The sequence below is a fragment of the Monodelphis domestica genome, chromosome 4, assembly GCF_027887165.1.
Source record: "Monodelphis domestica isolate mMonDom1 chromosome 4, mMonDom1.pri, whole genome shotgun sequence".
In the NCBI taxonomy this organism is placed as follows: Eukaryota; Metazoa; Chordata; class Mammalia; order Didelphimorphia; family Didelphidae; genus Monodelphis; species Monodelphis domestica.
In genome coordinates, this window is record NC_077230.1 from 422,962,743 (window position 1) to 422,977,395 (window position 14,653).

General features: G+C 39.5%; 1 protein-coding gene and 1 pseudogene across 1 annotated transcript in view; both read left to right on the forward strand.

Moving 5' to 3' along the window:
• Window positions 1-14,653, forward strand: part of LOC103096854 (carcinoembryonic antigen-related cell adhesion molecule 21-like) — a 41,161-nt gene that overhangs the window by 19,755 nt on the left and 6,753 nt on the right. The window contains exon 3 of the mRNA XM_007491551.3: window positions 8,113-8,388. Coding sequence (XP_007491613.1) covers window positions 8,113-8,388 — 276 coding nt within the window. The remainder of the gene's footprint in view (window positions 1-8,112; window positions 8,389-14,653) is intronic.
• On the forward strand, window positions 4,707-5,686 carry LOC130453962 (axin interactor, dorsalization-associated protein-like; annotated as a pseudogene).

The window sequence follows — 14,653 nt, forward strand, 5'->3', positions numbered from 1 at the left end:
ATCTACCAATCACAGTGGACGGTTTTCAAAGGACAGACCATTCTTAGTTCACACCTGAGTAGACTAATCTTTTGAGTAATTTTCACCAGGAAAGCTCTGAGTAAGTTTCCCACCTGTTTGTTCCTTGTAAATTCACAAGTTGCCTGACCTTTATAGGTACTTAGCACTCCTTTGTATTAGTCCTAAAATAGGCATAGCTTAAGAACTTTTGTCCTACTATAAGTATGAGTTTAAGGACTTTTCATTGTTCAGCAAAGAGTTTTCTCCTCTAAAGCAGGCTTAAGTATGGGTGGAGTAGAGGTCTCACATTCCTGATCTAAGTAGCTTCACTGCCCAAATGGGGAAATGATCCCAATGGGGAATGGTCCCAATGGGGAATTTTTAACTTTCACAATCCCCCCTGAATGATCATTGGGAGACTAGTCTCCCCATTGATCATTTAACATAATCATCTTGTGATCCTAAATGCACTTCTAACTACAGATATATACAATATTCAATTTTCTAAGAGGAAATTAGAGTAGCGAGGGAGGAATAGAAAAGAAGGAAAGCAAAACCAATGTTTTGCTAGGTGCATTGACAGAAAGCCAAATGAGGGGCAGTCCCTTTTGGCATAAATGTATACAATTACAATAAATGTTCAATCAAAGTTCAGTTCAATCAACCATATCCAATGTTCATTCTTGATCTTCTTGATGTAATGTAGATTTTCTGCATCTTTCTGCAACAATTCATTCTCTGGATTTTGGAGTTAGCAAGCTTCTTCCTTGAAGTTCTTTTCTTGAACAAAATCAAAATCTTGGATTTTATGTAAAAATACAATCTCAAACAAAAAATCAAAATTCTTGGATTTTAAATTAAAATACAATCCTCCCTGAAGTAAGAGTTAAAAAACATCCAGTTCAGCTTAGAATGCAATGTTGAGTTATGGGGGTGTATGAGTCAATTATCAAAAGAATAGAAAAATAATCAAAAACATAAGGAAAAAAAAAACTTCAAAATAGGCCTTTGTATAGGTCCAATTTAAAGTAATTTCTATCCCATAAATCTGTAGGACAGAATGCAGTAATATTTCACTTACCCTTTTGCAGCCAAGACTACAGGAAGTTGCCATAATAGAAGAAAGAAAAGAATTAGAATTCTATTTTGATGGGGAAATGTCATTCCCTCGTTTGACCTTTTTGTCATTCTCAGGGATATAAGGAGCCAGTATGATAGTCAAGTTTTGTACTTGTATGAGTACTTCACAAAGAGTGTAGATACAAGGAAGTCCTACGACTTAACATATGTCAAGCGTCGCAACCTCGAGTCTCACATTAATATTTCATGTATGCTCTTTTTGGCACTTTTCAGGTTAAGTCTATGCTCCTTGTTTTTATCCCATTTTCTGGAATCAGATACAAACATTAATCACAATCTCATGACATTTTATCAATAAATGGCAGGTTCCCATAGTTTAAAGCTTTTGGGTATGCATTGTCATTTTAGCAAGTATATATATATGTATTAAACTTCTATTACTGCAGAAAAATAATGTTAATTATGTGTACCTTTAGTACAAGAAATGAGAAAAAGTCAAATATTCTAACCAAAATAAAAGATAAGCAATAATAAAAATAAGGAAAAATTAGTAATTCAATGTGTTTTCAAAAACAGCATCCACTTGTCAATGGATTATTATCTCCAATGCATATGATAAGATACAGTCAATCAGTCTCAGCAGAAGATGCTTTCTTCACATGTGAGCAATGAATCCAAGAGTCTCTTTCTCTAATCTTTATAGATGTTGGAGTAGTTAACAATATTTGGAATGGTCCTTCTCATGAAGGCTGAGTTGCTCCAGTATGCTTGAAATTCTTAATATACACCTTGTCTCCTGGGTTCAGGTCATGAAGAGAAAAGTCTAGTGGTCTGGCTTGTACTGCAGCTCCGGATTCATGAAGTTTGTGTAGTTTATGCTGTAAAAAAGTTAAAAGAGTATTTTAGATAAGGCTAAAAGCCATCCCTGGTGACAATTTCGGTCCTCACTGTCTCTGTGAGCCCTGAGCCTTCAGGTTCCTGGTATGAAAAAGGTCCACAAGGACCTTTGGGTAAAGAGGAGAGAGCTGAGACCCTGGAAAAGGAGTAGTCACTCACCTTCTTAGCAATCCCATCAGCCTTTTTGGACCTCCATTTTCTCCTTTGTGAAGTGGGTTGTGAGGAACCTGCAAAGTATCACACAGCTAATGCAGCTCCCTCATTGTAGGGATGATGAAGAAACTAAGACAAAGAGGTGGGAAATGGAGCTTCAACAAGGCTCAGGCTGAGAATAATATGCACTGACTATTTCCTGGAGCCACTGTCTGGGAGGAGACATTCAGATTCTGAAACAGTGGGAAACATTGAGCAGAAACTGAGGGAAGCTTTCTTTTGGGCCAGAGAATTCTTGGGCAGTCAGCATCCAGGAGCCCCTTCTGAGGAGGAGGCTTTTAAGTTCCAAAAATAAAATCCATAAACCTTTAAAGGAAACCAATTTTATTGAAATATAGTTATTGGCATCTTTTTTTTTAATAGGATCATAGGATTCAGGTCAAGGGACTCCTTGAGTAGAATGAAATGCTGATGAGAGGCAGAGAAAGTCTCATCATATAGGGAGTTTACTGGGCCTGAAGTCAGGAAGATCTGAGTTCAAATCTAGCCTCAGGTTGTGACAAGGAAATCACTTTAAAAAGACTGATATATATTAATTTAAGGTCGCCAAGGAATTCAGCTATGTAATTCCTTAATGAAAACTCAAGTCAGCCGTCAACCTTTTATGGAGTTTTAATTACAAACAGGAGGAAGAAAGGAATTAGAGATAGAGAGATAGAAGGAGAGAGAAAGGGGAGAGAAAGGAATAGGGCTTAAATACCTCTTCTGTTTAGGCTGGGCTAAAAGGCCCAAGCCCTTAGATAGCTGGGGCAAAGAAAAGAGATCAGTCCCTATTACTCACGTGACCAAAATGGAGAAACAGTCTCAGAGGCCCCCACCTTCAGCTTCCTTCTGCGCAAGCTTCTCAGAGCACACTGCAACCACTCCGACCAACTCCTCCACCACCCCGAGTCTCTAGACCCCCCTATCCTTAAGGAAACCATCCAAGTTCCCTCCCCTCAGTCCTCACATCTACCAATCACCTGTCCATCAATTTCCCTGTGCCAATGGAGGCTCTAGCTTAACCCAGGACCGCCCAGAGGTCTCTGGCTTTGCACATGTCTGTTGAAGGTCATATTTTCAAATAATTAAATCTTTGATCCTTTGCTACAGCCCTTTCTAAATCCTGTTAACCTGAGTAGGGTAGAGATTGGAATAATTAAATTTTGATCTAGGCTGCAGCCCTTACTCAATCCTGTTAGGACTGAATAGGGTGGAGATTGATTCCAAGTATCTCCATTGTATCAATTCTAAAATCAATCATGACTCAAAGAAATTCCTGTTCTATGCTTAAGCATAGGTCAAAGTCCTTTCCATTGTTCAGCAAAAGGTTTCTGTCCTAAAGTAATCTTAAGAAGGGAGGAGAAGGAACCTCCCATGCCAATGGGGTTCACATTCCAATAGTCAAGACCCACTATCAATAGGAAATTTTCCAAGTACGAAATTTCCCAATGGTGAAATTTCCAACATTTATAAGTCTAAGAAATTTTGAGGTTTACAAGGTACTTGTTGGATGTATATGTTAGAAAAGGCACATAACCTCAGCATACCTCCATTTCTTGAACTGTAAAATGGGGATATTGAGAGCACTAAAGCTCCTAAGGTTGTCATAAGGATAAAATGAACTAATATTTGTAAAGCCCCTGACAATAGTAATAACCATGAAAAAGCAACATTTCTGTGCTATCTACCATGGGCCATGGTATAAAGACCGACCTGTGGTCCCTGTATATATTTACCTGTGGGTAATAACCTGAGAAGGAGAAGGGAGACTAAGGAAGTAGGTGAATAATAAAGACTCAGAGCCAACAAGTTAAAACACATGGGGAATGGTGCGAACTCCTTAATATTTCCCCCGGATAATTAATTAAAGGGAAACATGAGGAATAAGAAAACACATGGGAAGTAAGAACTCCCTAATGCATCCTATGGACGAGAGTGTCCGAGGATTAATAGGAAGCATGTGGTTGACAGCATTGAGAGGAAAGTGAGATCAAAAGGAAAAAGTTAGGACAGAGCACACTGAAGATCCAGGGATGTAAAAGAGAGATTCGCGCTTGTTCCCCAGTTTTTATTGGAGGTTTTAGGAATGTGGATTGGGAGGTGATCAATGAAGACGTAACATGGCATAGGTCTTAACATTGGTTGAATTGACAACGACAAGATCAAAGAGGTGGAGATTAACCTGACATGTGCCTTGGAAAGGAATGTGGTCTGACAAGGTGTGAGCTAGGACCCTGTGGGGGCTCAGGAATTCTCTTGCCCTTTGGACTGTAACTTCCATACAATGATCATTAACTGATCTTACCATGTATCTGATAAATGAATATATAGGATACAATATCAATACATCAACCATACTTCCCAGATGCTAACATGCCTGGTATGCTACACATGGTGTGAATAATGTGTGTGGTCTAGAGTCAGGAAGATTCATCTTCTTGAGTTAAAAACTGACTTCAGATACTTACTCATTGTGTGACATTGAGCAAATCACTTATCTCTGCTTGCCTCAGTTTCCTCATTTGTAAAATGAGTAACAGAGGCGGCAAATGGGCTTGGGTGGCTCCTGAGCGGGCGGTGGAGGCCACTGAAGCCGTTCCTCGGTGCCTCGCGGATGCCGCGGCTCCAGTCCAAGATCATGGCTCCCTAAAACCATCGGGCAGGGGTGGGGTGGGGACGGGACCGGCCATGTCTGAGGTGACCCGGAGTCTCCTGCAGCACTGGGGCGCCAGCTTCAGGAGGGGCGCCGACTTCGACTCGTGGGGGCAGCTGTGGAAGCGATAGACGAGTACCAGATATTAGCAAGACATCTTCAGAAAGAAGCTCAGGCTCAACATAATTCAGAATTCACAGAAGAGCAAAAGAAGACCATTGGTAAAATTGCAACATGCTTGGAATTATGAAGTGCCGCCTTACAGTCCACACAGTCTCAAGATGAATTTAAACTGGAGGACCTGAAAAAACTAGAACCAATCTTAAAGAATATTCTTACTTATAATAAAGAATTCCCCTTTGATGTACAGCCTGTCCCATTAAGAAGAATTTTAGCACCTGGTGAAGAAGAGAATTTGGAATTTGAGGATGACGATGAAGAGGGTGGTGCTGGAGCAGGGTCTCCAGACTCCTTCCCTGCTAGAGTTCCAGATCTGAATGGCATAGATTTAACCCCTGTGCAAGATACTCCTGTGGCTTCAAGGAAGGAGGATACATATGTTCACTTTAATGTGGACACTGAATTTTAGAAACACATTGAAAAGTTCACCAAAGGTGCAGCTATTTTCTTTGAATTCAAACACTATAAGCCTAAAAAAAGGTTCACCAGCACCAAATGTTTTGCTTTCATGGAGATGGATGAAATTAAACCTGGGCCGATTATAATAGAACTCTACAAGAAACAACCCACTGACTTTAAAAGAAAGAAACTGCAGTTGTTGACCAAGAAACCACTTTATCTTCACCTCCATCAAACTTTGCACAAGGAATGACCATGGCATGTAACTTCAGTGACCTGAACCCTTCACTACAAAATCATGGGAGCTCATTGATCCTTCAGTAGGCTCCTAGGAAACGAGCCCTCCTCGTGCCAACAAATGACAAATGAGATCCGTTCTCCAGCTGCACCACAGAAATGGTCACAGCCCTACCCATCACTGGAGGCCACATCTACAGCATTCATTCATAAAAAACTCCTTTGGCCTACAGGATTTTCCAGATTTTTAAAAATCTTTGAATTGTGTAAAAGGTTAAGTTTTAAATTTACTTACTAGAGGAAACAACACCTGAGGCAGCCAAGAAAAACTAACTGCCTTGCAGGATTTACTCTCCTAATTCACTTCTGCTTCAATGCATTCCTTTGAATCCATGGATTTATTTCCAGGTCTCTATTGCTTTGTGTTAAGAGTAGGAAGAGAGCAGCACAAGAGAAATTTACCAGGTACCAGAACTGATAAATTGGTATACGGTTTATGGTTTAGATCAGGGGTAGCTCACGCCACTTAATCTTACCAGGTGATTGGTTTGGGGGAGACTACAGAAGAATTCATAACTTTACTATGAACATAGTTCTTGAAATCTCACTGTTTCCATATTTCAGCAGCACCAAATGACTTGAGATTAAAAGTATTTGAAGAGCTGGATTCTTTTTAGATATTTAAGGAAATGGTCATCTAGGTTTTTTCTTATTTCAAAGCTCTTCCTCAACCAATAGTGATTCTAGAATGACAAATAAAAACAAATAGAACCTAGAGTGTGTCTGCATAATTTAGGTTTTGAGACAAGTGTTCAGCTACTACTGTGTGGTTGGAAAAAACCTTTCATACATTTCTAAGACATCTCATCCAAAAATGACTGAATTCAATCAGTTCCCATAAGAGACTTTGCAGGAGTAACTTGCTGCTTTTCTGAAAACTGATCATGAATCCTTTTAAAACCTGCATACCTCGTAGAGCGATTTGTATGCAAGTCTGAAAAGTTCAATTAAATTTTGTTTCTGAGATAGATAGCTAGGATTACCATTTATTTTCTATTCAGATGTATTAAAGTCATCTATATGAAAAGATGCAGGTCATTAGCTTATAATTTTAATATCTACATAATTTTTTTACTTAATAAAGGGACATAAACCCAAAGTAGACCCATATAGGTGGGATATTTAATACAGTAAGAGGTCTATGCTGTGCTTTATGTGGATTATATGTGGTATGCACAAACTTTCATATGCACTTGTATAATAGTTGTTTTTTTTAAATCCAGCACCAGGTGAAAGCATTGTCAATACTTGCTTTTTTGTTGTATAATCATTCGTACCACTCGGCTCATTGGCTTTCTGTACCTCGTAATTCTAACCAGTTGTATAGCAATTTTATTAGGAAAATTCATCAACATAATTCAATTTGTCCCCTTTTGCTCTAAGGAATATATTCTTTGCTTTTAGCTCTCCCTTTAGGTCAGCTTTGTTTATGCTGGATAGACAGTTAAAATTAAATCACCAATAGTTGATAAAATTTCTCTCTTTCTTCCGACTTATTTCAAAAGAGTTCTTGCATTTTGAGCTAACAAATTTCTTGATTTTAAACTCAAAAACAGGTATCTCATTATCTTCAAATAATGTAAAATTCCCATCGTGCTATGATTACTTTTAAGTATGTAGTAAATCTTGATGAGATCTAAAAACCATCCCTAAAAGAACTTAAAATTGATGAAAATGTAATGAAAATGGCATTTTGTTTTCCTTCAAATAAAATTAAAGAAATGTGCAATATCAAAAAAAATGAGTAACAGAAAGAAATACTAGTATTTTTACAAGAAAGTCCAAACAGGGTCCCAAAGAGTGAGATAGACCTGGAACAAATGAACAACCACAACTACCACGTGCAGGACATATTTGTTTTGGTTACACAGATGCTCAGCCTTATCTGCCTCTACATGCACAATGTAAGATTTCTTTTCCAAGGATCCTGGAGTGGCTTGCATTTTCTCCTTCACTTTATCCCTATTTTGCTGATGAGCAATTGAGGCAAATAGATGTGAAGTGACTTGCCTGGGGTCACACGGCTAGTAAGTGTTCCAGGACAGATTTGAACTCAGATCTTCATAACTAGACCTTTATCTACTGTAGCACCTTGCTGCTCCTGTCAGGAATCCATTCTGCACTTAATAAATGCTTATTCTCTTCTCTTATTCTCACCTTAATCACTAGTTCTTCATGTCCTGGGAGCTATCTGGTGCAAAGGTAGCCCAGGACACAGTACTCCTTTGCCATAGTTTCCTGCTCACCTTAATTATTAGCACAACTGTAGAATGAAGTGGCATCTCCCTCCCCCAATGTCTGTAATGGAAGGGTTTGGGTTTGGGTTTTTGGTATTTTTTCCCATGAAATGGTGCCTGGTGGAGACGCAGCCCTGACCCTCACACAAGTCTCCCTTCTTTTGCTCTCTCCAGAGAAACTGGCCAAACCCATGATTGCTGTCAATGACACCAACATCCTAGAGGATGAGTCTTTGATCTTGACCTGTAGCACAGAAAATGTGGGGGCAAATATTCGGTGGTTCTTCAACGACCAGCCCTTGTCTCTCCATGGAAGGATGAGCACATTCGAGAATAATCAGATTCTCCTCATTAAGGGTGTGAAGAGGGAAGATTCTGGGTCCTACCAGTGTGAAGCCTGGAATCCAGCCCATGCCAAGAGAAGTGATGCCCTCACCTTGACTGTGAGCTGTGAGTAATTCTCTATCTCCTTCCTCCTAAGCTGTCCCCAGCAATAAATGACTGAAATCCCATTTCCCTCTTTGCTCTTTCCTCGATTGGACCAGAGCAGATCAGGATTCCTCAGAGAAAGTGGGGAAATTGAGGTCCAATTCAATGACTCCCAGACTTTACAGTGTCTGGCTCTGTCTTACCCCCCTGCCCAGTATGAATGGCATGTCAAGGAGAGTTCTAGATCTGTACATTCAGGGAGCACTTCTACTCTCACGCCAGCATCTTTGGAACATTTAGGAAAGTATACGTGTTGGGCGAGGAACAGGGTGACCAGGTTATCAGTGTCTAAGAACATCCCAGTCAAGGTGGCTGGTGAGTCTTCTCTCTCTTTCCTCAGAGAATAAGTCCCTTGAGTTGGCCTAGAATGGGGATGACGTTTCATGGAGCATTGGGAGAGGACATGTAAAGGAACAACATCTCTTTGAGGGATGTGGTCAGATTTGTAGTGACTGTTAGTCCATTTATCCTAGTTGTCCTTGGGAGAAATGGAGACAAACCACTTGTTCTCCCTTACTAATGTGAGAAACTCTCATGTCCAATGCAAGCTCATTCATTGTGTGACACACATTTAGGTGCCTACTATGTGCAGAACACTATGGTAGACACTGAATGATGCACAAGATTTACCCAAGATTTAATTCTTACCTTTGGGAATCTTATAATTTAGTAGATGGTTCATATTCCAACAAAAGTAATTGGCAGACAATATTAGAGGTCAAGTAAGTTTAGAGAATGATGTGCATGATGGGGGAAAGTCCATCACAGTTCTGGGAGGTCAGAAATCATCTGGTTTCAGAGAGGAGCTGTCACCTGAGTTGTGCTTTAAAGAATGGGGAGGAGCTCAATACATCAAAGAAGAGGAGTGAGAATGTTCCATTTCTATGGAGAAATAGCTCAAGGTAATGTTCAAAGGAGTTCAAAGGTAACTATTGTGTATGGCTGAGTGCAGAAAACAGACCAATGCAGCCTGGGCAGACAATGCATGGCCAGGAGAAGTATTTACTCAAGTATTTCATAATAAGGAATCACTATGAGGATCACACAAAACTAAACAGTTATCATAATAAAGGAACACTCCTCTCTCTCTTCCATTTTCTGAATGAAGGAGACAAAGAACAATGAGATGAAAAGATATGGGAAGAAGATGGAGGAAAAGTATTATTTTTAAACTGTAAATATAAATTAGAATTTCATCCATAAAAGAGAAGGGGTTAGCATAGTTTAGCAGAAAGCAAAAGCTAAACAATATGTTGTCTCTAAAGGATACATCTGAAATATGATGATTCACTCACAGATGTAAAATATAGAGTTAGTTTTTAATGTAAAATGGATCATTTTTATTACATTAAAATAAAAGGATTTTATAGAAACAAAAACAATCAGCCAAGATTAGTAGGAAAGCAGAAAACTAGGGGGGAGAAAATTTAGAGCAAGTTTCTCTGACCAAAGCCTCATTTCTCAAATATATAGAGAATGGAGTCAAATTATGTTCCAGTAGAACTAAAAGAAATTGGTATCAATCATGATCTGAGATGACAGCAAAAATGGACTTGATATGAAAAAAATAATTAGAGAAACTCCATTATATTGAAAGATACCATAGACATTGAATTACTGCACCACTATAATAATGAGTGTGGGTCAAATTGCCAAACATATATGTACCAAAAGGGGAAAAAAAAGCTGAAGAAAATCATAACAGTAAGGGATCTCAATGTACTGCTTTCAGATCTGGAAAATATAACCACAAAGAGAGGTGCCTAAGGGCCTGACCCAAAGTGTATGAAAGCAGGATAGGATGGATGTTTGGTGAATATTGAATAAGAATGGGAAAGAGCATAGAGTCATCTCATCTGTGTCTGACACTTTTACTAAAACTGACCATGCATCAGGGCATAATGAACTCCTGCTTGCTAAAAAGCAAAGCATTAAACACATATACTGATCACAATGCAATAAGACTTATATTAAGTAAAGATCTTTGAATTAAAAAGGAAAGACTACAGAGTAAATGCCATAATTGTAAAGAGCTGGTGGCTCAAGGACAGTTTTGTCATTTTTCCTTTTGACCAGAGGAAGTGATCTCATTTCTATCCGCCAACCTTAGCCCATCCTCCAAGAGATCCTAATGATTCTCCTCAATAACAATACATGGAACACTCAAACTGCAAAGAGGAAGGGCACAGATTGAAAGAAAGACTAAAGGAAGGAAGACCAATAAAGAAGCTATTCAAAAAATAATAAAATGGAAAATAATGTAATAAAAGGATAATTTGGAGATATTTCTAGTTATAATAAAGGATATACTCTGGCTTGACTAGAAAGATACTAGGGGAAACCTTAGGGTGCCTAGTTATAATAGAGTGATATTAGGGGAACACTTGAGGGTGTTTATCAATTCACTATATGACTAATTGATTAATAATTTTCCTACCCCCCCGTCTCCCTCAATACCTGCCTTTACCTCTCTCTTCTGAAGTCCTTAGCTTCACCCCTCCCCCTTCCTTCTCAGAGTGGACTTTGAGGTTTAGAGAAAAAACTCTTTCTTCAAGTAAGGAGGTTTATTGGGGAAGATAGTACAGGGTGGAGATGAGGTAAGAGGGTTGGGGGTTTCTCTAATCTATACAAGGAGTTCAGAGGGTATTGGGAGTTCTGTCACAGCTGTGACTCAGGGACACTCAGAGAGATGGGAGGACAACTGTTTAATCTTCTTTCTTCTTCCTTCAAACTCAAGTCTCAGAATAACCAGTATCTTCCTCACCACACTCAGCCACCCGCCCAAAATTAGTTCACAAAATTCTCTCTCACCTCCAAAGCCACACCAGTCCCTCAGCCTAAGACAGAAACTAACAGGGGACCTGTTCAGAGCTTCTTCCCCTTCAGTCTGCCTGACTCCATCTCTCTTTCCTGGGAACATTCTATTTGGAATGTTCTTTTTTTGATTGACCGCTGAGGTCCTTTACTTTGGTTTGCAGGCTTGTCTTGTCTTGTAAATCCTCTTTTACACTAATGAAGGCTTTTAGGCTAGGAAGTGCCAAGGGAGAGAAAGATGAACTCAGAGGATTGAAAGCTGAGATGAATGTGACACATAGACCTACTCCCAACCCACGCTGCATCATATAATACAATTGAGAGAGTGATGACCAGATGGTGGAAGAAACTTCCCTAAATCTCATAGCTAGATCCTGCTCACAAAATTCTAATCCCAGGGCACTTTCTGTTTCAATGTATTGCCTTTCAGGTATCAAAGCCAGAGATAATCATTTAGAGATTTTTTTAGGAGAAAAATGATGTAATCAGAATGGTATTTAAAGATGCTTAAATATGGACAATGATCTGAAGGATAAATTAGAGAGATGACATATCAGAGGCAGAAACATTGGCCAGAAAACTATTGCCATGAAAAATTGGAAAATGAGAGGATGCTCTTCAATTGGAGAATGGCTGAACAGAGTGTGGTATCTGGTGGTGATGGAATACTATTGTGCTCAAAGGAATAATGAACCGGAGGGATTCCATGTGTGAGATTTAAAATGGTTGAGGTCTTAAACTGTAGTGAGTTAAAATGGTGGAAGATATAAATTGTGATAGATATAAGAGAGGGTGAGTAAATTTGACCGCAAAAATATGTTTCACTACAGTGTCTTGGTTTTTAAATTAAATATAGGGTGGCCACCAGGGAAATATTCCCAATTATTCAAATACTCAAGTCAACTGGGTTTTATAGAGATTTTAATTAACAATACAATGAGTAATCAAAGAAAGAGAGAGAGAGAGTAAGAAACGAATAAATATGAAGGGCCTCAAGCCAATATGGCCTAGCCCTGAGTCTTAAGAGAGAAATCAGTCAGTTTTTTAACACTCACCACAAGGTCTGCCTAAACAAAGATTCTAGTGACACCAGACCAGCTCCATTTCAGCTGACTTCACCAGAGAGAGATCCAGCGAGACCTTCTTAGAGATTGTCCTCCAAGAGCTTCCCTTCTCCAGAGCCTCTCTCAAGAGATTCTTCCCAAGTGATCCTAATCAGAGATTCTCCAAGAGGATTTCTCCAAAAGGATCTCTATCAAGAGATTCTGCTTTTTCTTATATAGGAGTTTTTCTCCCATGTCACCTCGCCTAAGTCCCTACATCTACCAACCACTGTAGACGCTTTCCAAAGGACTGCCCATCTAAGGTCCTGCTAAGTCGACCAATCTCCTCAGTAAGTCTGAATCAGAGAAAACACAGCTGAGTCAATTAATCTCGTCAAGAGAAAACTTGCCTGACTCTTTTAGGTACCTAGCATCCCATTGTATCCATTCTAAAAACAGGCCTGGCTCAAAGAACTGCTTGCCTTATTATAAGCATGGGTCCAAGTACTTTCATTGTTTAGCAAGGAGTTTTCTCCCCTAAAGCAGTCTTAAGTACGGTTGGAGTAGAGGTCCTCCCATTTCTGATCCTGGTGAGTTCTCACATCAAAATGGGGAATGTTTCTCAGTAGGGAATTTGTTCCAATTAAGAATTCCCTGATGGGGAAATTTTTAACATTCACAAGTCTGAGAGATTTCAAGGTTTACACATGTGAACTGGAAAGACCTCCAGGAATTGATGCAGAGTGAGAGGAGCAGAAGCAGAACATTGTGCACAGAAACTGATACACTGTGGTACAATCGAATGTAATGGACTTCTCCATTAGTGGCAATGCAGTGATCCTGAACAACTGGGAGGGATCTATGAGAAAGAACACTATCCACATTGAGAGGAAAAACTGTGGGAGCAGAAACATAGAAGAAAAATAACTTATTGATTACATGGGTCGAGGGGATATGATTGGGGATTGTATTAGAAAAAGGATACTGTGGAGATATTTCTGATTGCAGCAAATGAATGTACTCTGGTTTGACTAAAGGCCTGCTAGGAGATAGAGAGCTACTAGGGGAAACCTGAAAGTGCCTTGTTGTAATGGTGAAATACTACAATCAGGGGAAACCTCAAGGTGCTTAGTTATGATGGAGATAAAGGTATTTCTGAAAGATAGAGAGATGTTACTAGAGGGGTACTCTGGGATTGCCTGTTGATCACTATTGATGTCTAATAGATCAAGATATTTACTACCCTCCTCCTCCCTTCACCTCCCAGTTTCCACCCATGTCCTTCTGCCTTCTTTTTCCCTCTCCTGGTCTTAGTCAGCCACCTTCTAAGTAACTCAGGGGAACTATGAGATTTCAGAGAAATATTCTTTTCTCTTCTTTTCTCAAGTAAGGGGTTTTATTGGGAACAACAGGATGGGGATTGAGTTGAGAGGGATGAGGGTTTCCCTAATCTATAATGAGGTATAGGAGGATTTGGGGAAATAACAGTCCTGTCACAACTGTGACTCAGGGACAGTCAGAGAGATGGAGGATAACTTGTTTCTTCTTTCAGTTACACAAAGCCACCAACAAAAGATAATTTCTTCTCAGTTTTACCTCAAGAAGCCCCCTCTCCCCCCAGGGTTCTTCATCCTGGGACAGAAGCTAACAGAGATCAGTTCTCAGTTTCTTCCCACTTCAGCCAAAAACCAAGGAAATCTCTCTCTGAAACCAAGACAAATAGTTCAAAGCTAGAAAATCCAGCTTCTTCACCACTCTCTCAGAAAAGCCACCAAGGTCTCTCTCTGCCTAGATCAAAAAAAGCCAGTCTCTCCGTTGGTCAGAAATCCCAGAGAAGAAGTCTCTCAGTTCATCTCCTCTGGCCAGGCTCTAATTGACTTTCCTGGGAACATTCTGATTTGGAATGTTCACCTTGATTGAGAGACGAGGTCCCTCACTTTGTTTTGCAAGCATGAAGTTCTCTCTTTCTTCATGCCTCTTCCACAGGATATAGACTCTAAATGAACATCCTAGTGCAAACGCCAACAACATGGAAATAGGTTCTGATTAAGGACACGTGTAATACCAAGTAAAATTGTGCATCAGCTATGGGAAGGGTGGGGGGATGAGAGAGAAATAATGATTCTTGTAACCAAGGAATAATGTTCTAAAGTGATTCAATAAATAAATTAAATTAAAATATAATTTAAAGTCCTTGAGGGAAAAAAAAGAAAACTATTGCCATTATGTGGATGGAACCTGAGACAAGGGATAGGTGTGAGAGATACCATCCAGTAAAAGCACAAATAATCATAGCATTAAGGAGACCATCAGAGACATTGATTAGATGATCATTTCAGAAGAAAAGGTCAAACATGGCTTTTAACTTG